Source organism: Sorghum bicolor, chromosome 1 (genome assembly GCF_000003195.3).
Source record: "Sorghum bicolor cultivar BTx623 chromosome 1, Sorghum_bicolor_NCBIv3, whole genome shotgun sequence".
NCBI classification, from domain to species: domain Eukaryota; kingdom Viridiplantae; phylum Streptophyta; class Magnoliopsida; order Poales; family Poaceae; genus Sorghum; species Sorghum bicolor.
Genome location: NC_012870.2, coordinates 73,784,127 through 73,806,730, shown reverse-complemented (window position 1 = coordinate 73,806,730; position 22,604 = coordinate 73,784,127). Strand labels below are relative to the sequence as shown.

The following is a 22,604-nucleotide window of genomic DNA, read 5'->3' as shown; positions in this document are numbered from 1 at the left end:
TGTAGATCTACTTATCTGGAGTCCAACAAAATAAGATTTACTATTTTATAAATTTTATGTGATTTACTATAATTTTACAAATATTCAGCCAAAATAAATAAAAATAAAAAAGACAAAACTGCCTTCAAAACCGCTCATAAGTATGTCAAGGACGTAATATGCATGGTTTCAAAAATTGAGGGATGTATTTTACCCGGTTTTGAAGTTCAGGGATGAAAAACAGACTTTTGCGAGGGATCTAAAGTGGACTTCTTCCTTCTGCTAATGTAGTGGAGCAGACAGGCAAAGGAGACGAGTGCACGGCTACTCCTCTGCGCTGCGCATTCCATTCCATGGACTGTTGCGTGCAGGTGCAGCTGGAAAGACGGAGACCCATACTGTAGCTACTATCGCACGCAGAAGGGAAAAAAAAAAGCAGCGGGGAGAAGGAAAAGGCACTGCCGGCCGGGCACCCTGCAGCAGCAGCAGCAGCAGGAAGCTAGGAGTATTCCCTCTTCAAAGCGAGGGTGCCGCGCAGCGAACCACCAAACGAACCAGCCACCAAAGGCAGCAGGGGCAAAGGCGAGCAGGAAAGCCTTCCACTTCCATCCATCAAAGGGTTCGCTGCTTGCTTTGCTAGCTTGCTCTTCTTCTTGCGCGCCGTGACGGTGAGGCTGCTCTTCTCTTGCTCCTTTCTTTCTTCCCCGATCTTCCTCCACTTTCTCTTTCGCTGTATGTTGAGTTGAGATGTTGCATGGCTGGCCCGCTTCAGATAGATAGACTAGCGAGAGAGGGTGGCCGGCCGTCGTGGTCGTGGGTGCTCGAGAGGAGGGGGGGACGACTGGGGAGGCATGCTGGGGGCCGCCTCCTGAGTCCAGCAGCGCTGCCATTGGAGGGGGAGACGACGGGAGGAGAGAAGGACACCTGCAAGCCCACTGAGGTCTGCTAGTGGTAGCTCATTGCCCTCCCTCCCTCCCTCCCTGGCCAGCCAACCAAGCCACCGTCTTTTTGCCCAGTGTTCCCAACACGAGCACGAGCGCGAGCAGAGAGGCAGCAGAGGGACAGCCGCATGTGCACGCGACCGGCGCATGCACACACTTGCGTGGCCGCATCTGGGGCGCACTCGCTAGCTAGCTCGTCGTCTTCCCTTCCCCCGGGCGGAGTAGGAGTGCACTACTACGTTCTTGGGGGTTGGGTGGGGGTGGGGCGGATCACGACGGCACCCAGACCGACCAGGGGTGGCTCCATTGCTCGGAAACGGGAGGGCTCTTTTTCTCCGGGTGGGTCTCACACTGTTCCTCTTTCTTGGGTCATGCCTGACGCTGCCCTTTCGCTTTGCCTTTGTTCTTGCGTGCCTTGTTGGCTACCCTCTTTTGTTGCCTTCCCTCTTGGTCTGGTTTGCTGCTATAAACCCTCGATGCGATGCCGCCCACATGCCTCTCACGCCCATTGTGTTTGTGCGGTTGCCTGCCCTGCACTGCCCGTTGATGGTTTTCTGATTCTTTTATTATTCCCTACCCTCTCGCTGTATTAGTGTTGCGTGCGTCTCTCTTTCCCTCGTCATTCTGATCGATCTCGGCACAACACAGCGAGATCTTGGCGTGCTGGTGATAAGATTCTCCCGCACAAGCTCAGAACCAGAGTGAGCAAGTGGTTCTTGGTCTCTCCGTTGCCTCCCCCGTATTGCATTTAAAATAGATGCTCGGTGTCTCCTGCCTGCCTCAACTTGCTCAGAGCGCGCCACTAACGCTTGTTTTTGCCGTTGTTGCCGCAGAGATCGTTGAGACACACAGAGGGAGAGAGATCATACTCGGGGAATGGTGTGGCGAGGAATGTGGACTAGTTGTTTAATATGATAATGCATTGGACACAAGATCCCCTCTGAATCTTGGTGTTTTTTATTTAGAGTTAGAGGAGAAGGTGGCCGGAGTGAAGAAAGAAAACTGGCCAAGGGTGCAAGGGAATTATACTAATCTTTTTCCCAGATCAAGAAGGACAAGCAATTAACAAGTGAGCAGGGGGAGGTGGGGGTGTGTCAGCTTTGTGCTTTGTGGGTGTCCCTCCTCTGGTTCACTGCCCCGGCCCCCTCTCCCACTCTCTATTGTTTACTTCTCCTGAGGTACTTGTGCTCCTCCCCCCCCCCCTGCTTCTGGCCTCACTGCCTACGATAGCACCAGCACCGGCCGCATAAGTAGGTTGGGGGCTCAGGGCTGGGAAGGAGTGTGCTTCAAGCAGGAGCTGCATCGGAACCGATCCCATTATTTGTTTGTTTTCGTTGTACGAGCGATCTCCTGGACGGCTCCGGCACGTTGCAATATTCGGTCTTCTCGGCGACTTGTTCTTGTACTCTGCTTCTCTGCTGCCGCTCTGAGCCGTTTGCCGTTGCTGCTGTGGACAAGAGTATGGGATAGCGGTGCTGTGCTGCGCAGTTCTTGCTTCTTACAAGTGGTGGTGGTGATAGTGGTCTGGTTTCTGTGCGAGCATTTGGTGGTCTTAGAGGAGCGGGAAGCTAGCTGTGCGGCTCTTCTTTCGTGTTCAAGATGAAGTTCATGAAGCTTGGATCGAATCCGGATACCTTTCAGGACGATGGGAATGAAGTCAGGTGATCCATCGCTTCTTTTGCATTCTTTTACCTTGTTTCTTTAATGCTGCCTTTTTGAATCCGCATGTCGTTCTTAGAATCTGACTGATTTTTATTTATTTATTTATGTCCATTATAGATGATCTGAGTTATAGCATTGTCCCCATGAAATGCAATACAGTTATAATATTGTCATTGAGCTTTCAGAACCCATAAAATGATATATTTCCCTAGTTTATAGTCTTCAGAGTGTTCATACTATCCAAGATGTTATTATCTATGTGTTCTTGTTGAATCCACTCAGATACTCTATTATTCTAATACATACTTGCATGATGGATGTCCAATATGGTTTCCTTCAGCCTTGGTTACAGAGGAAACTTTACGCTTTTCTAGGTTCATATTAAGATAGATCTGCATGACACCAAAGAGAACCATACTTTCAGGAAAAAACCTAATCATAACTACAGAAAGCAACAAATAGAAGACGAACTCAAAGCACGGAACTGATTTTAGGATCCTTCATTTAGAGTTTCGTGTCAACTTTGTCCATATACTCGCTTATTCTTGTAATAAAGGTTCTTTTTGCGTTAGCATTCTTTATTTATTTATTGCTTTGACAAATGCTTGGTTGGATACAGCTTTTCAGTTCAGAAGCAGTATAGAATAGCTTCCTCAGTTTAGAAAGCCAGATACTTAGCATCATATATACTAACAAATTACTTTAACAAGAATGCAACTCCTTTTTCCTTTCCCTGAAATTGTGTATAGAATATTAATGATTGTTTTTTCATATAGCACTGCTGTACTACTGTATGTACCGTATTTTATTTTATCAATTTAACCATGTCTCTTATGGTGTACAATATAAACAATCCTAATGCACATAGGTTCTCAAGAAAATCAGATTCGAATACTAATAATCCAAAGTCTGTCTTTCAATCTTTAAGCATTGGGTGTTCTTTTGTATTCCTGTTATTCTCCACTCCTCTACTAATGAGAACTGCTTATCCTTGCAGTATTGCGGCATCTGAATTGGTGAGCGACATCACTGTTCGCATAGGGACTACAAAGTTTTACCTTCACAAGGTAAGTGACATGTTATTTTCATTCATATGACAGTGCTGCTTTGTGAGAGTATAGTAGAAAGTACATGTGCTGTTGGAGATCATGTTTTTTTTCATGTGGCCTGGTTTTATATTTTTCTTATCAAAGTTGTCTGTGTGCTGAAGATTTTTGTTGACCCTTGATAAACTTATTTTTGTAATATGTCATTTGATTGTTATTTTCTCGGTTTTACATCCAAGCAGCTTAGTTGATTTCTTGGTCTCGTTATGCATTGTGCAATCACTTGAGTGTCCATATTTATCACTGTTATTCACTTTAGTATGCATATCTATCACTGTTATTCTGACCTGCATTTTCCAATCACGCAGTTTCCGCTCCTATCCAAGTGTGCTCGCTTTCAGAAATTGATTCCAACTACTGGTGATGAAAATATTGAGATCCACATCCATGATATTCCTGGTGGTGCAAAGGCTTTTGAGATCTGTGCCAAGTTTTGCTATGGCATGATTGTCACACTCAATGCCTACAATGTGATTGCAGCCCGCTGTGCTGCAGAGTACTTGGAGATGAATGAGACTGTTGACAAGGGAAATCTGATCTACAAGATTGATATCTTCCTCAGCTCAAGCATATTCCGAAGCTGGAAAGACTCTATTATTGTTCTTGGTACAACAAAGGCTCATTTACCTTGGGCAGAGGATCTTAAGCTGGTTAGCCACTGCATTGACTCTGTTGCTTCAAAAGCCTCTATTGATGTTTCAAAAGTTGAATGGTCATACACATACAATCGTAAGAAGCTCCCAACTGAGAATGGTCATGATTCACCATGGAATGGAGTCAAGCAGCAGCAGTTTGTTCCAAAGGATTGGTGGGTTGAAGATCTGACAGATCTCGACATTGATGCCTACAAGCAAGTCATAACAGCAATCAAAACCAAGGGTATGGTGCCCAAGGATGTGATCGGTGAGGCAATTAAAGCCTACACTTACAAGAAGCTCCCGTCACTAAGCAAGGTCTCAATGATCCATGGCGATGCAAAAGTTCGGGCTATGCTAGTTACCATCACATGCCTGTTGCCATCTGAGAAAGGTTCAGTTTCATGCAGCTTCCTCTTAAAGCTACTGAAGGCAACAAATTTGCTGAAGTGCGGAGAAATGTGCAGGAAAGAGCTTATGAAGCGCATTGCACGGCAATTGGAAGAAGCATCAGTGTCAGATCTTCTGATCCCTACAGTGGATGGGGATACCACTGTTTACGACATTGACCTGATTCTTAGCATTGTTGAAGAATTTGTCAGACAAGATAGTAAGAATGCCCAGAGACATAATGGTGGTGAAGTGAATGACCATGTATCAGCTCCTAGTGCATCAATGATTACAGTGGCCAAAATTGTTGATGGATATCTCGCAGAGGTTGCAAAGGACCCAAATATACCGGTCTACAAGTTCTTCAGTCTAGCTGAGACAGTTTCAGCCAATTCAAGGCCGGTTCATGATGGGCTGTATCGCGCCATTGATATGTATCTGAAGGTATTGTTGCCACTTGCAAGTACCCTATTAAATTTCATGAACATTCCGAGACTTTCATATGCAGAGTGAACCACTCTATGCTTAGTTACTTCAATATACACTCCTGATGCAACTTCCATTGTGGCATTTCTTCATCATAGTTCAAGAAATTATTTCAAATACATTGCTGTTACTAGTATTTCAGGAATTAAGATAGGCATTCAATTTCTCTTGATTGTAAAATACTCTTTGAGTTGACATAGTTCTCTTAAATTTTACGCAGGAGCACCCAGGCTTGGGCAAAAGCGATAAGAAGAGGCTTTGTGCCCTCATGGACTGCAAGAAGTTGTCGCCAGATGCATGTGCTCATGCTGTGCAGAACGAGCGCCTGCCTCTGAGGATTGTGGTGCAGGTGCTGTACCACGAGCAGACAAGGGCTTCTGCAGCAGCCACCATCCGAGCTGACAGCATCGGCATCGGCTCCTACGAGAGCTCAAGGTCAGGGGCCACAACAAACACAGAAGACGAGTGGGACGGCGTCATGGCCGTGGAAGACCTCAGTCTGTCCAAGACCACGAAGCTAGACAAATGTCACACAGCCAGCACCATCGTGGAGAAGAACCACGGTGGCAACAAGGGTGCCAACGGCAGGGTGAAAGGTGGCGCAACGTCAAAGAAGGCGCTTGGGAAGATCATGTCAAGCAAAGGGCAGACTGGGGAGCGCAGCAGCTCGGATTCATCCGACAGCGCCATCTTGCCCAGCCAGGAGCATCCCAAGAGGACCCCCGCAAGGAGCACCACCAAGTCAGCTGCTGCGTAGCTGCAGCCCTTTGCTGAGTGAAATGCTTAAGGAGCACTAGGTTGTAGCAGTCGTCTGTTCTTTGTTATGAATGTTGCATAGAAGCAAGGACCATGTTTTTTACACGTCTGTAGGGATGGTATAATGCCAGGTACGTACGTTGTTAGGTGATGTTGTTAGCATGTAGTAGGCTTGCCGTGAAACCTATGAGACCTTGGGCTGTGCTGTGAATGTCTGAACTCGGAGTAGTGTTATAAGAAGCCTACTTTGTTAGAGTTGAAGCATAAATGTCCTGCAGCTGTGAATTCTTGGCTGTTTTTCTGTGAGATCTGTTAGATCGTTCGAATCATCATCTGATATTATGATCACAGTGACTTCTGACTTGTAGCCGATCGAACATGTTCATCGTCAGCGAGTGACCTTTGCTGACTAATACATGGAAAGCCATCAGATCGACGTCTAAAGTCTGAACTATATGTGTCTGAAATCACATAGAATGGTATCTTATTCAGGCATCCCAATGCAAGTACCCTTTACCTGGGTCATCTCAGTATATCATAGTAGCATTGCCGCATATCATAGCTGAACAGATGCAAAAGAAACGAGGTGGTGCATCTATGCTTTGCCATATGATCAAGATAAGATAAAAAAAAGGACAAAAGGTAAACCTGTGCCGGAAGGTTGTAACCAGAAATGGTACTTCGGCATCTGCTAATTTGAACGGCTCATATCAGCCCAGCCCACTCAGGTTACCTGGCTCAGATCCATGTCATGCCAATTACCAGAAGATCTGAATGCATCGACAGAAAAAAAAACACCTTCCGCCCCTTCGGCCTACAGAATATTTAGCACTCCGACTCCGAGACAGAGCTAGCCTGCCAATCTGCAGTGTGCGCCATGAAGTTCATGGAACAAGATACCAGCAGAGGACTAGGTTCAATCACCGTTCACCGGTCGGCAAATTGGAGTCCCAGACCCTTGTTCTCGTGTAACCGTGTCTGATCCAAACATGTCAATGCCAGGAAAAGTGCAAGACGAATTGAAGCAGCGGCCGCTTGCGTTGCAGGGACGGCGAACTCGCGCATGCACGCGGCATTTGCCCGGCCGGACGGTTCAGGGTCAAACACGCAGTGATGCACTGATGCCCTGCGCCCTTCTCGTCGCCCTCGGTCCAAAAAGACACGGGCCTCCGCTCAGGCAGTCAAACAGGAGACCGGGAGTTCATTGGTGCCTCGGGTCTCTGGGGCGTGGGCCACGGCGAGATTCGCACGGCTGGGGGCAGGCAGACGACCAGGCGTATACAGGTACAGCCTGCCTAGCGAGCTAGTACTGTTACCCCAGCCTAGCGCCCTAGCCACGCGAAGTGGCCAACAAAACCAAGTGGGCACGGCGGACCTAGCTGCCTTTTGTCGTCGGAGAAACGGCGTGGCTCCATGCTCCGGGGACAGACACGAGGAAAGGCCGTGAGGATTGTCTAATCGCGGTCGAGACACGGGGGCACCAAGGGGCGTCCTCCCTACCTGTCGAGTCAACACGACGTACGTGTCTCGCCGCGTCCAGTTGATCGAGATCCGGGGCTACGTTAAAAAAAACAGCCATGATGGTATAGCTTCACATCGCGCGCATCACATGCTGATTGGGTACGCCGAGGAGCCACGGCAAGGGACCTGCATGACGCGTACCGATCCACCCCTAAACCAACCGGCTTGCCGAATATATAGCCGCGTCATGCATGGACTCGATGAGCAACGGGCAATGCTGGCGCCGGAGGCCGACGACAGCGCTGATGAGATCTCTGTACGAGGGGTTTGCTTCCGATGCTGCCATGTTACCGCGTAGATGCACTGTTCACAGCACAGTAACCACAACAAGCCACTTCTCATTAAAATCTTGTTTGCGTATTTTACACTAATCTATGTGTGCGGAGTGAATTGCAACGAAAATTAGTTAATTTATTGTTCAAATACATATGTATTGAGATAGATATGAGTACATTCAAATAAGACGTAAGATATGAGTAGATGAGAGAGAGAGAGAGAGTGTGTGTGTTTGAATGTCTATGTAAAACTTTATTGACCCTTTAGGTGCTACTAAGACGTGTTATAATGAATATTTTTTCTACCTTAATAGATATGGATTGTTGTATTTGGATGCACTTGTTGTATTCTAATAACACAATCCATTGAGGTGGAAATTAGTTAATTTTCCACTATAATACATGTAGATAAAGATAGATACTATTACATTCAAATAAGGTCTAAGATAGGTTATTCAACCTATCCTGCAACATGCTACCGCCTCTGTCCAAAGATGATAAGGAAAATATCATTATACATATATCATCCCTTCTTTACAAATGGTTTCAGTTGGCCTATAAAAACTTTGGAACTATCAAGCTAGATGTCGCATTTCTTACATAAATCAGGAGTGAAGTGCTGCCCCTACTAGCAGTGGCGTAGTTAAGATTCAAACATAGGGGTTGTTCAAACTAACACAATCACGGAGGACAAAATACATACACAACAACAAATATACTAATAACAACTAGATAAAGAAAAATGAAAAACTAAAAAAAAAACACTTCATATTATAGAGAAAAAGGAAACATAGTTAATTAGCTCTATACCTTAACCCAATCAATCTAATTCCTAAGGTAGAAAAAGAATCACAATAATAACAAGAACAAAAGAGACAAGAAATATTGTGGCGCCAACGAGAGTGGTATGATAAGATTTTTCATGTGGAAATCGTCGTCTAACATGGCATGTCTTTTTGTGCCCACGTGTGTGACACGATAGTGTGATTTTGTCACACCAGACCGACACGTTGGCATGACCAAAAGAGTTAAAATAAAACTAAAAAAAGTGGGTCTATTTTTAATAAAATAAAAAAGGATTAGAAACTAAAAAATCCCAAATAAATAGTATATTTCTAAAACCTTTGGCCGCTACCTGATGCCACAAAACTACCTGTGGATCATTATAATGTTTAAAAACTTTTCTTCATGTGGAATTAGAAATTTAATGTATAAATATCTCAAGCAAGTCACTGAAACCATGGATTACTGTACGTAGTAGTGAAAGTGTAAAACCAGGTGTCTATTCATCAGGTGCTGCTGATGAGTGGCGACCGGTTAGAATGCTGGTCACACGACATGTTAATCCACGTCCGATCAGATTGTCCGCCATAAAGGGATCCATTTTGGAGTTGGGTGTACCAGTCAGCGCGTTGGGCCGTGGTCTACAAACCTGATCTGACGCGTCCAAAGTGGTCGGGTCAGTCCCCGGCCGGTTCGTCGGCGTGGCTAAATGGGCGTCGTTACGAGACCATGCACGAGCACGACGGAGTTCTTTTGACCGCATGGATGGACCTCACCGGCGATCTGATCCATTGACCCCTCATGTGGCAAACCTTACCTGTGATGTGATCGCCACCACGACGCTCGGAGAAAAATTACCATCTGTGCCGATCCTTTCCTTCCTGGCGCCGGCGCACCACGACACGTCGGCAGCTTGGGCTCAATCCCGACGTTCGACACGAACCGATGGACCATCACGCTCACGCAGCTTGGCGTCGATCGGCGCTCGGTTCGGACGGCCGCGTCACGTAAAAAGCTGTTTGCGGTTGCAGATATCATATTATTTGACAAAGGATTGCGATTTAAGCCTTGGGTGCCACGGATCAGTGCAGTCGGAGATACCGTGTTGCACTGGTGTCTACGCGCTTAAATTTATCAACATTAGTTTTCAATTATGTAATAGTGTTTTTCTTTTACAACAAATCAGCAGCAGTCGAAAAAATCAGCTAGCTAAATAAGACTAGATTTTTGTCAAATTATTTTTCATAGTAGCGCGCGTGGGCACAGGTTTGACCATTTGAGTTAAGCTGAGTTCACAGGCTCTCCTTGATAATTGTTTTTTTTTCTTTCTCGAAGCGAACCATGATGTACCATGAGCTAGAGTATTTTAGCACATGGCAGTAATCTGAGGATTGCCGCAAAACAAACATATAAAGGCCGAAAAATACAGTACTATCTATGAATACATATCTAGTTAATATATCATATAATTGTTAATTGAACATCTAGCTATGACAACTACTATCTCGCTAGCTATTATAATTCAGCTAATAGCAGCTAATAAATTGTAGAAACATATTTTTCCCCTCTTCATATGTGTTTTTTTGGGAACACCTCTTTATGTGTTTATTCACATTGTTGCACATATGTTTATCCATGTGCTCTACCAATAGCATCTAATCGACTAAATCATCAATACATCCAATTTTTAGAACCTAGATCCAAACATGAGCCTATTCATTTAAGCTTTTCAGCCAAATCTAACAATCATTCAGCAAAATTTTTCTATTTCATGACAAATCAGCGAACAGTACTTTCAGCTATGGCTTTTTAGCCAAGCAAATAGACTCAGTGAGTTAGGCCTTGTTTAGTTCACCCCAAAAAGCAAAAAAAAAAAATTAATATTCCCCGTCACATCGAATCTTACGGCACATGCATGAAGCCAAATATAGATAAAAATAAAAACTAATTACACAGTTTACCTGTAAATCGCGAGATGAATCTGTTGAGTCTAGTTAGTTGGTGCCAAATAAAAACGTAAGTGTTACAGTATCGAAAACCAAATTTTTTAAACTAAACAAGGCCTTAAGCACAAGAAGTTAACTTCAGACAGCTATGAGTTCATAATCCCCTGTTTTTGTGCATGCATGAGGCATGGGAAATTCCGAGATGTTCCCTTTTACGATGTGATCGAGATGTGTCTATTCTTTTTTTTAACAATAATGATTATCTGTGAACTGATCATAGATTAGCTGATTAGATTACCTGTGGTGAAACCTATCCATCTGGGTTCAAGTTCTCGACTTGACACGAGTGTTTGCATTTTCTTAGATTTATTTATTCTAGGATTTATCGGTGTTATGCTTTCAGTGGTAGCCGACGTTCTCATCGACAGACAATGAGGCATTTGTGTTGACTTCGTAAATCTCTTAATCTGTCGGCTCTCTCATTCGGAGGTGCTCATAGAGATAGGATTTGCGTATGTGTATTCATAGGAGATGAGTATCTGCGTTGTACTGTGTAATTCTCAAAAAACAATAATGATTATTTCATGAACAAAGAAAAAAGTCTATATGGAGCCTTTTTAGATAAAATACAGAAAACCTAAAAATGGGGTGACAACCGGCTCTTTGAACATGGGGCATGTCTGGAGTGGAATAATGATGAGAGATGTTGTATGTGTACTCTCACTAACTTGTTCCTAACATCAAACCATATACACTCTTTGTATAGGATTTAGTTGTCATTTAGGACAACGATACGGTCTCCAAAACACAACTTTGACCTCTCATATTTATAAATATATTTAGAAAAAAAATGATATATGTATACTTTTATAAAATTATTTTTCAAGACAAATCTATTCATATAATTTTCACATTTGCAAACTCAACAATTTAAAAGTTATTGATGATTTATATTCCCAATGTTTGACCCAAACTTTATCCAAAACAACATCTTATTCCTATATGGAGGGAGTATCACTATTACTAATTAGAGCCTCGTTTGAAGCTTTCATGTTAGTTCTAATAAAATATTTACCCGAAATGTATAAATCCTGTGGCTTTCTAAAAAATATATTAATATTATTAATTGGGGGTTCTAATGGAGACTTTATGTTAACCAACACTACTACATGCATTAGAGAAAAATCATATAAATTTTTAGAAAATCATAAAACATCTATACATGCATTAATAAATATACATGATCCGTGACTACGTTAACAACGTATACATGTAAAATGCAATGTGCATTCTGATTTCCATGTAAAAATAGGTATATACTTGAAGCTATGGTTTGATGTGGGATTCACATTTTTTAAGCGAGGGAGAGCAAAGATGAGAGCGAGTATATTCTATGATAAATCTAATGATACTAATTTGGTATCATAAATCCTAGCTTTTTTTAGAAATTCAGTTAAATTTTAAAATTTCGACTTAAGACAACTCTAAGAATTAAAATTTTCAGAGACAGAGGGAGTATATCCAAACTGTACCCAAGAGAAAGCATGAAGCAAGGCTATGAGCAAGCTGAATTTGCTCATTGTTAGTTCCTTGTACAGTGGAAATAGTCCAGTTGAATTTAAGTTCTTGACTTGACATGACTGGTTGTGTTTTCTAAGGATGAGTGTATATATATGTGCATATATTGATTGGGTGTCTCTGTAGTATGATTTTGCAAAAAAAAAAAAGCTACAAGATTAGAAACAAGAGCGTCTCTGTTATATAAGAAAATTAGTTAACTTAAAATTGTATGACTCAGTACTAGTCTATAATTTGTACTATTTTTTGGATGGAGCACATGCATATATCAAGGTTGTTGTTTGAATAGCAGCCATAAAAGTCCACAACAAATTCTGGCGGCCCTACAAACTGTGGTTGACAGAATCGACACCATAAACTGTGATGAGAATGCTATACAAATTTCCTTTTAAAAGCTATAACTATATACAATTACTCCCTCCTTACTAGTAAAGGAAGTCATTTTGAAAAAAGGGTTTGTGTCAAACATTGAGATTATAAATCATGAATAACTTTTAAGTTGTTGAGTTTGAATATGTGAAAAATCATATGAATAGATTTGTCTTAAAAATATTTTTATAAAAATATACATGTACCACTTTTTGAGAAATATTTTTTTATAAAAAAATTTAAAGTTAGGTTTTGAAAACCGTGTTGTTATCCTAAACAACTTTCTTTGCGGAGCACGGAGGGAGTACTCACCAACCAAACAGTGCTAGAATAGTTATAGGGTGTTTGATTGGAGGTGTTAAAATTTAACAAATAATGTGGTACATATGTAACTATAGCAATTAGTGTCCAATTATAGACTAATTAGATTTTAAAAAATCGTCTCATAAATTATTGTTTAGCTGTGTTTTTAGTTTTATAAATAATCTAATTTAGTACTTCGAGAAGATAGGTGTTAAAAAAACAGACTGAACCAAACATGACCTATAGCTGTCAATCAAACACCCGCGTCGTCTATCCACTGATGGGTCCCTTGTTAATGCGGTCTATGTTTCGGAGAGGGACGGACCGAAAAAGCACCGGATAGCAATCGCCCACGAGGCCGGCTCGTCGTCCGGCGGATCAGATTCAGATAGCTAGCGCGGCGAACCTACCGTAGCTTGCCAGGAGCATCACATCGGGGCTTTCTATAGCAATGTGCGAGCTCCAGAGGCACATGCCGTTCCTATGCATGTGCCATTTCTCTGCTGCTATACGGAGGAGGAGTAGGGCGAGTAGATCTGCGCGTGTCACATGTACTACACCCCTCTACTACATTTGTATACACATGTGTCGCGCGTACGTAGCCGCCAGCAGAGCGTCGCGAGCACATTGGTGCATTTGGATCGCCGCTTTGTCTCACTGTCCGGCCACCGTCGTACCGTCCGTGAGACGAGACGTTTGGTACAGCACCCGGTCAATCCGTGATGGCCCTGCACGAGTTCTTCAGCAGGTTTCCGTGATCGCCATCGCGCCTTCGAGTGGTGATTGGTGATTTGTGACCGAGATGATCGTTTCGCGCCGAATGAATCCCGCTATTACGTGCAACGCACGGCACTACATGATAGACGGGTCGTTATGATCGACAGGAACCAGACACACATTGCCGTCAGATGTGCAAAAGGATAAATGAACAATGTAGCGCGCTGGAGCGAACCGATCGAGTGACTCTACACAGATACTCCTAGATAGACATGGATGTGCCAATGGACAAAATACATGGAACCGATACGCGGCGACAGGTCCAATCACTGTATTGTTCTTCAGCGCGCACTACAGAACACCATGCAAATATGCAGATATGCAGCGGATCGGAGCGCCGCCGGTCGCCCACTGGCGTTCTGCTGCGGGACAACCCGCTTCCCGCATAGACACAGGTTGCAGGCCAGTCGAAAGAGCTTACCCGAGCTCCATCCATCAGCCATTGCATCACGCATTGATTCGCCCATGATCGTCGCCAATCAGCTACTACTCGGTATTCCGGTGCAGTAGCAACGGAGGGAAAGGCACCGCGACGCGGACGTGAGGCAGGAACATATGCAGTTGCATTCTGCGGTGGTTGCAGTTGCATTCATCAGTTGATGCCCCAACGATACTATTCCGTGTACGTGTGGCTGCACCGGATCGATCGCCTTGCAAGTTGCAACAACACACTTGCCAATTGCCATTGTGCATACATGACATGATGCAGAGAACACGGCGGACGACGACAAGAGAAATGTATCTACATGATGGATTCCATTGCCGTACTTCCTGATTGATTCTAAAAAAAAGTGTATCACACAGAATCTCGCCTACCAAAGCCAGAACGAACAAAACTAAGGGTCGCAAAATTTGTAAGTGTATAAGCAAAAAAGAACGACCAAAACTGAAGCTGAGTGGCAAAAAACCAGAGCACTAGAGGAGCTCTGCTCGCAAGCGGCCGCCGATCGAGTCACAGTCACACCTCCCTGGGGTCCACGAAGATGGAGCGGCCAGGGGCCGACCTGGCCCAATCCCAGGTGTCCGCGTGGCCGCCGCCACCACCTGCAGCGCCGAGCCGCTTCATGCACCACAGGTCCTCGGTGCACGACAGGCGGCGCCAGTGCGGGATGCGGCCGCGGAGCGGGTCCATGGCCGCCACCTCCACGGCCACGGCCGCCGCCCTGCCGCGCGCCAAGTTGACGATGGAAGCGAACACGGCCTCCGCGGCCACCGCGGCGTCGCGGCCGGTCCCGGCGAGGCCGTAGACGAACCACCCGGCGAACGGGCGGAAGAAGTCGGGAACGGACGGCACGCGCAGCCACTTTGCGACGCGGTCCAGCGCGCGGGTGGCGGCCGCGGCGCCGCGACGGAGGCGCGACGCGCCGCGCACCTCGAGGCGGAACACGCCGCCGCAGTCCCACGCGCTCGCCACAGCCCACGACGCCGGCGGCGTCGCCAGGAACCGGTCGACGCCGCCCCACTCGTAGCCGTCTTCGCCGACGATCGCGAGGAACGTGCCGTGGGAGAGCGTGTTGTCCAGGACGTCGCCGATGTCGGCGGGGAAGAACTCGACGTGCGCGCACCGGCTGCGGTACAGCCGCTCGGCGTCGCGGGCGCCGAGGCGGACCACCGTGGCGCGGCGCGGCGGCTTGAGCCGGTGCAAGTGCACCGGGTGCACCAGCAGAGACGGCGTCCGGAACTTGGAGTAGCCGCAGCGGCCGGTGAAGAGGCGCAGCGACGCCTCGTTGGACTTGTCGGTCGCCATGTACGCGTACTCGGCGCCCATGAGCTCGAACCACTGCTCCAGCTGCCGCACCAGCTGCAGCGCGATGCCCATCCGCCTGCATGCACACACGCCGCGCGTGCATTGATCAGGCTATCGATTCAACAATGTGGGCAAGCAGTGTCGCTCGCGATCGTAAGATGATAGAGCAACTTTACTACCTGTGGGAAGGCGCGACGCGGAGGCCAAGAATGTAGCCGACTTTGGCGAAGGCGGGTGCGCCAGGGCGGCTCTTGCCGGAGGCGACGGACTTGACGGTTCCGCGGACGAGGCCGACGATGCGAGCGTCCGCCGGCCCGGACGTCTCAGCTACCTGTTCATGCACGTCGGGATCAAAACTAACGCGGCTTGAAACAGCAACCCAGCACCAGCAAAAATTGAAGAAGGAAACAATCAGCGCGGCTCTCGCTAGTTAGCGAATAGCTACGTTCAACCGTACGCGCAATTATAAGCAGATTAGAGAGATAGCTGCACTGCACGACCATACGTATATATACATATATACGTCGTATGTATCCGCCACACGCATTGATGCGTACGTATACGTATACGTGTATGGATGGATGGGGTCACAGTAGACGTACACGTATACACAGACACACGTACTTACCAGCATGAGGTAGTGCGGCGAGTGGCGGATGCGCGCGACGGGGTCGCCGAGCAGGTCGGCGTGCAGCGACATCCCGCCGGCCGGGCCGACCTCGCACTCCCGGTCAACGGCGTCCGTGCCGTCGCGGTCCGTCTTGGGATTGTACTCCCGGATCACCACCGCCGGTCGTCGTGCCTCCTCCTCCTCGTCTCTCATGGTCATGGCACCGATCGATCGCTACAGTACTGCCGCCGGCCGCCTCCTCTCTACTACACAGCGAGCGAGTATAGTATAGTACGTATACTCCGTATATAGTATCCACTGCACTCACTGCTACATGTAGTATGTTGCTATAGCTCTAGTTGCACCCTCTATATCTCTCGCTGGCTGCTCACCACGAGTCCATCGATCGCGAGTAATACTACTGCAGACGCATGTATAGTAGCACTTATATATAGGCAGCTGGTGGCAGCCCAACACAAGCCCCAGGCAGCAGGCTGCAGGAAGAAGAAGACGGAAAGCTACGAGGTAGCCCTTGGCCTTCTTCTGTTTTTCTTTTCGTCAGAGAGAAGAGAACTTAACCGTTCAGGTTTCCGGGGGTTAAAAGTGGAAACTCGGCTCAGTGTCGCGCTGATCTCGCCCCCACCACCCCAGTCCCGGCCTTCTCGCTCGCTCTCGAGGATCATGTGTGTGGGAGGGCAGTTGCAGGTGGACCAAATTAAAGGAAAAGCGCGCGGGCACGCATGATGCCTATGACGAGCAACGGCAAGCTGCTATAGCGAGGAACGCAAAGGAAATCTGAATTGATTGCCTGTTGGCCGCTTGGATTTTTCCTGAAATCTGGCTGCGCGGCGTCGCTCGCTCGCCCAATCCCCGTGATGGTGTGCGCGGTTATTAATTTCGGCGTAGTAGTGGAGCGTATGATTGGTGCCCCGCGGGATTAACTGCACATTACGTGCAGCTTAAATCCTGGCGCTAGTGGCAGCGCCAGTGGGCAAAACCGGCGCCTCCAATCCCTTTTGGTGTTTCCGGTTGGCTCTTTTTTCGTCCGCCGCCCATGAATGGGGCGTGAACTGAAAAATTGAAGTAAAGCTCAGCGGCCAGCTCGCTACTTACCTAAGTCGGTCACGTACTCACGTCCACCAGCACCACACCTAGTGCTACTGTGCTAAGAGCAAGTATTATGGTGGGCTGTAAGCTGGCTAAATGCTGATGTGGAGGAGAGAAGGTTGTAAGCTTAGAGCAAGTATTATGGTGGGTTGTAAGCTGGCTAAATGCTGATGTGGAGGAGAGAAGAGAGGAGAGAAGGTTGTAAGCTTAGAGCAAGTATTATGGTGGGCTGTAAGCTGGCTAAATGCTGATGTGGAGGAGAGAAGGGAGGAGAGAGAGGAGAAGCAGACTGTAAGCTTCCAGCCAGCTTAGACACAAAAACCAAGAAACTTTGTGAGAGAGATAAGTGTAGCCCACTATTGTATGGGTGCGCTGCAAGAAGGCTGTAAAGAAACTTACAGACAGCAAGTGGATTGTATTATTAAACTTGCTCTAATTGAGAGCACTTACAATGCAAGATTCTATTACAGAGTCCAAGACAATTAATTACATACTATTTATGGTATTTTGCTGATGTGGCAGTATATTTATTGAAGAAAGAGATAGAAAAAATAAGACTCCAAGTCTTATTTAGACTTTAAGTTCACATTGTTCGAGGTAATAAATACCTTTAGACTCTATGATAGAGTCTGCAGAGTGCCCTGATGCCGAAAGGATCTCGATGGGGTCATTAGTGGCTTTACGACGGCCGCAACGGTCAGTTTTTACTACCAAAGTCACGGTCACGTCCACGGAGTGGATTTCCGAGTCAGTAAAATCGAGAGGGAACCAACACACGGTAAAGCAACAAAACCGAACCGTGTCCCGTGGTCGTGATTGTTAACCTTATCTAACGAGCAGGTCTTAGTATTGAATTTGGTTTTTTTTGGGGGGGGGGGGGGGGGGGGGTGCTTGCCTAGCTGTTCGAGCATCAGTCTTCTGACACCGATCGGCTAGCCCTGATTGTTTATGATCGAGCTTGTCCCAACGCAACCATGCATGGTCAGCCGACAAGAGCAATAGGACAGCAGGCTCTGACAAGTTTTTTTTCTTAAAAATTGTTGTTTTGCCAAATAGAGAACCTGCACTGTTGATGAGTTCGATCCAGAATAGGGCCTTGTTTAGTTTCAAAAATTTTGCAAAACAGGTACTGTAGCACTTTCGTTTGTTTGTGATAAATATTGTCCAATTATGGATTAACTAGGCTCAAAAGATTCATCTCATCAATTCCGACCAAACTATGTAATTAGTTTTTATTTTCGTCTATATTTAATACTCCATGCATGCGTTTAAAGATTCGATGTGACGGGAAATCTGAAAAATTTTTGCAAAATTTTTTGGGAACTAAACAAGGCCTAGAGAACAGAAGACCTTTTCGTTCGTAGGGTAGGCAGCTAGCACTAAACTCAACGGGAAGCATGTGCTTCGAAGGACCAAGAAAACACTGTCCATTGTACATCGCCGTGTCCTGTGGCAGATCTCTTTGACCAGCACGTTGACCCCCTTGACGGCTTGACCGGCTACCTGTAGACGGTAGACCACCTGCGCTGCCCCGTTTCTCAATCCCTGCATAGCGATCGAGGTCATTTCAGTTTTTCTTTTACTTTCACCCATCGTGAACCATGTGAACGGTGGATGGATCTGGATCACCGGTCCGGAAAATGTAGTCACCAAACACCATCGGTCGTAACAGACCGACTGGGATTGTCACGAGTCACGACATATCCCTATCCAGTGTCCACCACCAGGAGCACCTGCGACACTGGCGAAAGGACATGTGCGGCGATCGGCCGCTGCCGGGGAGACGCTAGCGGCCGAATCCGATGCCCCGGTATCCCCCCTCGCGGAAAAAGGAAAGCGACGCGCCGCCCGTGCGCGCCGGGGTCTCTCCAGGTCCTGGTTCGCCGCCGTCGCAGCGCCCGGCTCGTGTCCGCGCCACTCCCCCCCGGGACGGGACGGCGGGGTCCTCGGCTGTCCCTGCGCGTGCGTGTGGCGCGGATCGATCGAGCCCTGCCCAGCGGCGTGGCTGTGGCCGGGGGGGCTCGTTTTCTGAACGGATGCGTTGCGCGCGCGCTTGGGACCGGACGACGGACGTGATGGCATGGTAGTCGCGATCGCGGTCCTGTCGAGCGGAGCCGGGTTTTTCCCGCTTCGGCTTCACCCTGAAAACCAAAAAATTTTCAAGATTTTCCATCACATCGAATCTTGTGACACATGTATAAAACATTAAATATAGACAAAAATAAAAATTAATTACACAGTTTAGCTGTAAATCACGAGACGAATCTTTTGATTCTAGTTAGTCCATGATTAGATAATATTTGTCACAAACAAACGAAAGTGTTACGGTTTCAGAACTAAACAAGGCCGTCGCCAAGAAGCCGATCATTGGTGGCCGTACGCGCGGTTCGGATAACGCGGCCGCGTCCTCTGCTCTGCCCCATGTGTGGGGGAAAAAAGAAGAAAAGAAAACAAGGCCAGGACAGGACAGCTTTACAAGTGGAAAGGTGGGCGGTGTCCCGTAGCGGCGAGCGAGTTTGCTGTGGGGGTTGGATTCAGTTTTGCGGCTGGCGGGCGTACGCTACGCACAGGCACTGTTCGGATCTTTTCGCGTGATATGGACTCGATCGGAGATTCGAAGACGATAGATGGGGATGATTGGGCTTGTTTTTTTTCACTACCAAAAGATCAGACATTGGCTTCAATGTTAGTCGTCTCACGTTTTCGTTGGTGCTGGGGCTGCCGCTGGGCACCGCTAGGCGCTAGCTCCGCTGTTATGTTTATGTTATGAGGGCTCGGTCGAACCAACCATACGAAAAAGGCAAGCTTCTACTCGCAGGGGTGCGAGGTTTTGGTGGTTTGAGAGTGTTTTGAGGTTGAAGCCAGGGCAACGTTGGCTGGCTGGCATATAATGGCTCAAAAGCCTGAAACTGCAAAGCCGGGCGGCGCACGGAGCAGCGCTGCCGTTGTTTCTGGTAGCGGCCGGCGGCTGCAAGATACGCTAGATAGCGGCAGGTGGATGAGGACGCGACGCGAGCCGTGGCCCCGCGCCACTGTAGTGGGTGCACGCCCGCCCGCATGGGCCGTACTACGTCGTCGATCGGGCGTCTCCTAGCGCAGTTAAGGCTGGCAGTCGACAGGAGCTGATGCAGTGTGGCCGTGTGGCATGGCCGCATGGGTGTGGTGGTGTGGGGGTACGAGCGGCACATGCTGTAGGGTTTGCCACCTGCGCACCTCGGCACCTGGTTTCCATTTGTCCCGCGTGCGGCGCCCAACTGCCTTGCTTAGAGTTGCAGATGGTCGATCTTCGCGATGATGAGGTGCATTGCTTCGTATCGATATGTCACCGAATTCCGGTGCTTGTAGGCACATCGGGTATGGATATGCCATTCTTCGGATTAGTGATCCTAGCTGGCAACGATGTCCTTTACGTACCTCCACGTCCAGTTACCAAGAAGAGCAAAAAGGGACGACGGGAAAAAAAAAATAATAAAGTCTGAGCATACTGATGCGCATACTATCCAACATGCACATCCACCACCATCCGCGAATTTACGCTTTGCCCTAGCGGTCGGGGAAGCCTGCAGAGCCAGCAGGGCGGGCTTACGTGTTGTACATTCCGACGTGGACGCGCCGGAGAAGGACCGCGACGGTGGCGATCGACCTGAGAGCGACGCCGGCCGCGGGCGGCAGACCAGAGCTCCTCGCGTCGCCGTCCGCCCCCGTCCCCGGCAGTGACAGTGGCACGCCGCACGGCCACATCAAGCCACGGGTGCCCGAACGGCAATTATTTCGCTGGCCGCGACGGCCGCGCAGCGCCCACCTTCGTCGGTCGACAGCGCGCCGCCGGACGTCGATCGTGCTCACTGCCTCGCCGGACGCCGTGTTACGCACTGCTCGCGTCCGCATATGCGTAAAATGAATGGAGTCGGTTATGTACCTGGTTCCTAATTAAAGGCTGTTTTTAGTTTAAAAAAAAACAAAATTCCTCGTTACATCGAATTTTATGACACACATGTATGATCTTGGGTTGCGTTCACTCGATGCTAGGCTAGTAGTGAATGAAATCCACCAGCCATGCCAGAAAAATAAATAAGAGATACTAGGCTAATAAAACTAAAGCGTTTTTTGTATATTTTATTCAAAATTTTATTTTATTTAAATTTTTTTTGCTAGATCATACAATACACACTTACTGTAAAAAGTGGCATAGAAATAGTCGCTTAATCTTTCAACTCTGCCCTCAAAATATTAGTGATGCGTGTGTGCGCGCGCGTGTAGTGGTATTATTTTATATAAGCATGGAGTACTTAATCAAATCACCAATATTAGTATGGCACAATATTTTAGTCATTGCGTATTGTTGATATAATAGTAAGATTAACAAACTAGTAGCCCACAGTCAGCATATGGATTCAAAGCCAGCGTCATCTCGAAAGAAAATGCTCTTGATGACGTGTGTACAGTGACGACGAAAGGCGAAATGGATCAGAGACGTTCAGGAGCAGGGGACATTGATAGCACGCGCGCGTCTCGGGCTCTCGGCACTCAGCAGGTGCCAGGTCGGAAGCCTGCAGCTTGTGCCAACTCCTACTCGCCGCGCCATGGCGTACGCGGCGTGGTCAGAGTCAGTGATTAGGGTCAGCGTGCGTACATATTTAGGCTTTGTTTAGTTCACTCCGAAATTCAAAAAGTTTTCAAGATTCTTCGTCACATCGAATCTTGCGGCACATGTATGAAGCATTAAATATAAACGAAAATAAAAACTAATTACACAGTTTATCTGTAAATCACGAGACGAATATTTTGATTCTAGTTAATTCATGATTAGACAATATTTGTCAAATAAAAACGAAAGTGCTACAGTAGCGAAATCTAAAATTTTTTCGGAAAGGCCTTAGTCCATGAACGCGCTCGCACGCACAACAACGCCTTCAAAACGAGCACGCTATATGCAGCCCCGCGCGCTACTGCCGTACAGGCATGTGCCAAACTAAAATGTCGCCCGGGAGCCGGGACCAATCTAGCAGAAGGCCGTAAAGTGGCTTGTGCATGCAGTCAGGACTCAGAAAAGCCACTAGCCAGAGGACGCGTTCCTTGTTGTGAAGTCCACACGTGCACCCCGCATGAATCATGAGTTGGAACTTGGAAGTCAGCTGGGATCCAAGCCGATCGACCTCTCGTCCACAATTCACGCGACTTCGCTGCTTGTATTTCCCACGAGCCGAGGACGAGGCACGCACGCCGTGCTGTGCCACAGGATATACGAAAGAAGCTTCTCCCTCCTCATCTTCAACAGGGTTCAGGCGCAGCAATCAAATGCAGCATATGCATGTCGTGAGCAAATTAATTAAAGCAGCTGGATCCATCGGTATGAGCTCACCGTGCAACCGCTCCGACGCTTTCCAGATCGTCGTCCGCGTCACCCGTCCGTTGCAGCAACAGAATCAAGTACACACAACCGAACGCGCGCGTACATACGCACACGTTGCCATCGATCCAAGAAATAAACCGCCTGCATGCATGATCCTGCATGGCGTTGATCAGGCCCCTTCTAACTGCTCGGGACGCTGCTGCCATGCATGCATTCTGTTACGGTTCATTTTCTTCCCCGGGACGAAAGGAACGCCAGCCGATACAAGCCGCGAGCAAAG

At 47.4% G+C, this 22,604-nt stretch overlaps 2 protein-coding genes across 3 annotated transcripts; one reads left to right on the top strand and one right to left on the bottom strand.

Moving 5' to 3' along the window:
* On the top strand, positions 255-6,284 carry LOC8081864 (BTB/POZ domain-containing protein NPY4). 2 transcript variants are annotated; one of them, XM_002468266.2, is made up of 5 exons: positions 255-647; positions 1,754-2,581; positions 3,580-3,649; positions 3,997-5,157; positions 5,420-6,284. In XM_002468266.2, exons 2-5 carry the CDS (start codon positions 2,520-2,522, stop codon positions 5,954-5,956), a joined length of 1,830 nt encoding a protein of 609 aa, XP_002468311.1. In that variant the 5' UTR covers positions 255-647; positions 1,754-2,519; the 3' UTR covers positions 5,957-6,284. The 2 variants fall into 2 exon arrangements, with proteins under 2 accessions (XP_002468311.1, XP_021306551.1); XM_021450876.1 differs by lacking the exon at positions 255-647 and adding an exon at positions 1,310-1,621.
* On the bottom strand, positions 14,351-16,401 carry LOC8081863 (probable N-acetyltransferase HLS1). Its single transcript, XM_002465631.2, has 3 exons — positions 15,883-16,401; positions 15,434-15,585; positions 14,351-15,330 (listed from the first exon to the last, which is right to left on the bottom strand). The coding sequence occupies exons 1-3, from the start codon at positions 16,081-16,083 to the stop codon at positions 14,466-14,468; spliced, it is 1,218 nt and encodes a 405-aa protein (XP_002465676.1). The 5' UTR covers positions 16,084-16,401; the 3' UTR covers positions 14,351-14,465.

Bases quoted from the DNA above. Each gene is read 5' to 3' on its own strand.
- LOC8081863 (XM_002465631.2), bottom strand. From the start codon at position 16,083: ATGACCATGAGAGACGAGGAGGAGGAGGCACGACGACCGGCGGTGGTG. The intron at 15,586-15,882 runs GTAAGTACGTGT...GTGCATGAACAG, and splicing joins CGCCGCACTACCTCATGCTG to GTAGCTGAGACGTCCGGGCC. The intron at 15,331-15,433 runs GTAGTAAAGTTG...GTGTGCATGCAG, and splicing joins CGCGTCGCGCCTTCCCACAG to GCGGATGGGCATCGCGCTGC.
- LOC8081864 (XM_002468266.2), top strand. From the start codon at position 2,520: ATGAAGTTCATGAAGCTTGGATCGAATCCGGATACCTTTCAGGACGAT. The intron at 3,650-3,996 runs GTAAGTGACATG...CCAATCACGCAG, and splicing joins CAAAGTTTTACCTTCACAAG to TTTCCGCTCCTATCCAAGTG. The intron at 5,158-5,419 runs GTATTGTTGCCA...AATTTTACGCAG, and splicing joins CCATTGATATGTATCTGAAG to GAGCACCCAGGCTTGGGCAA.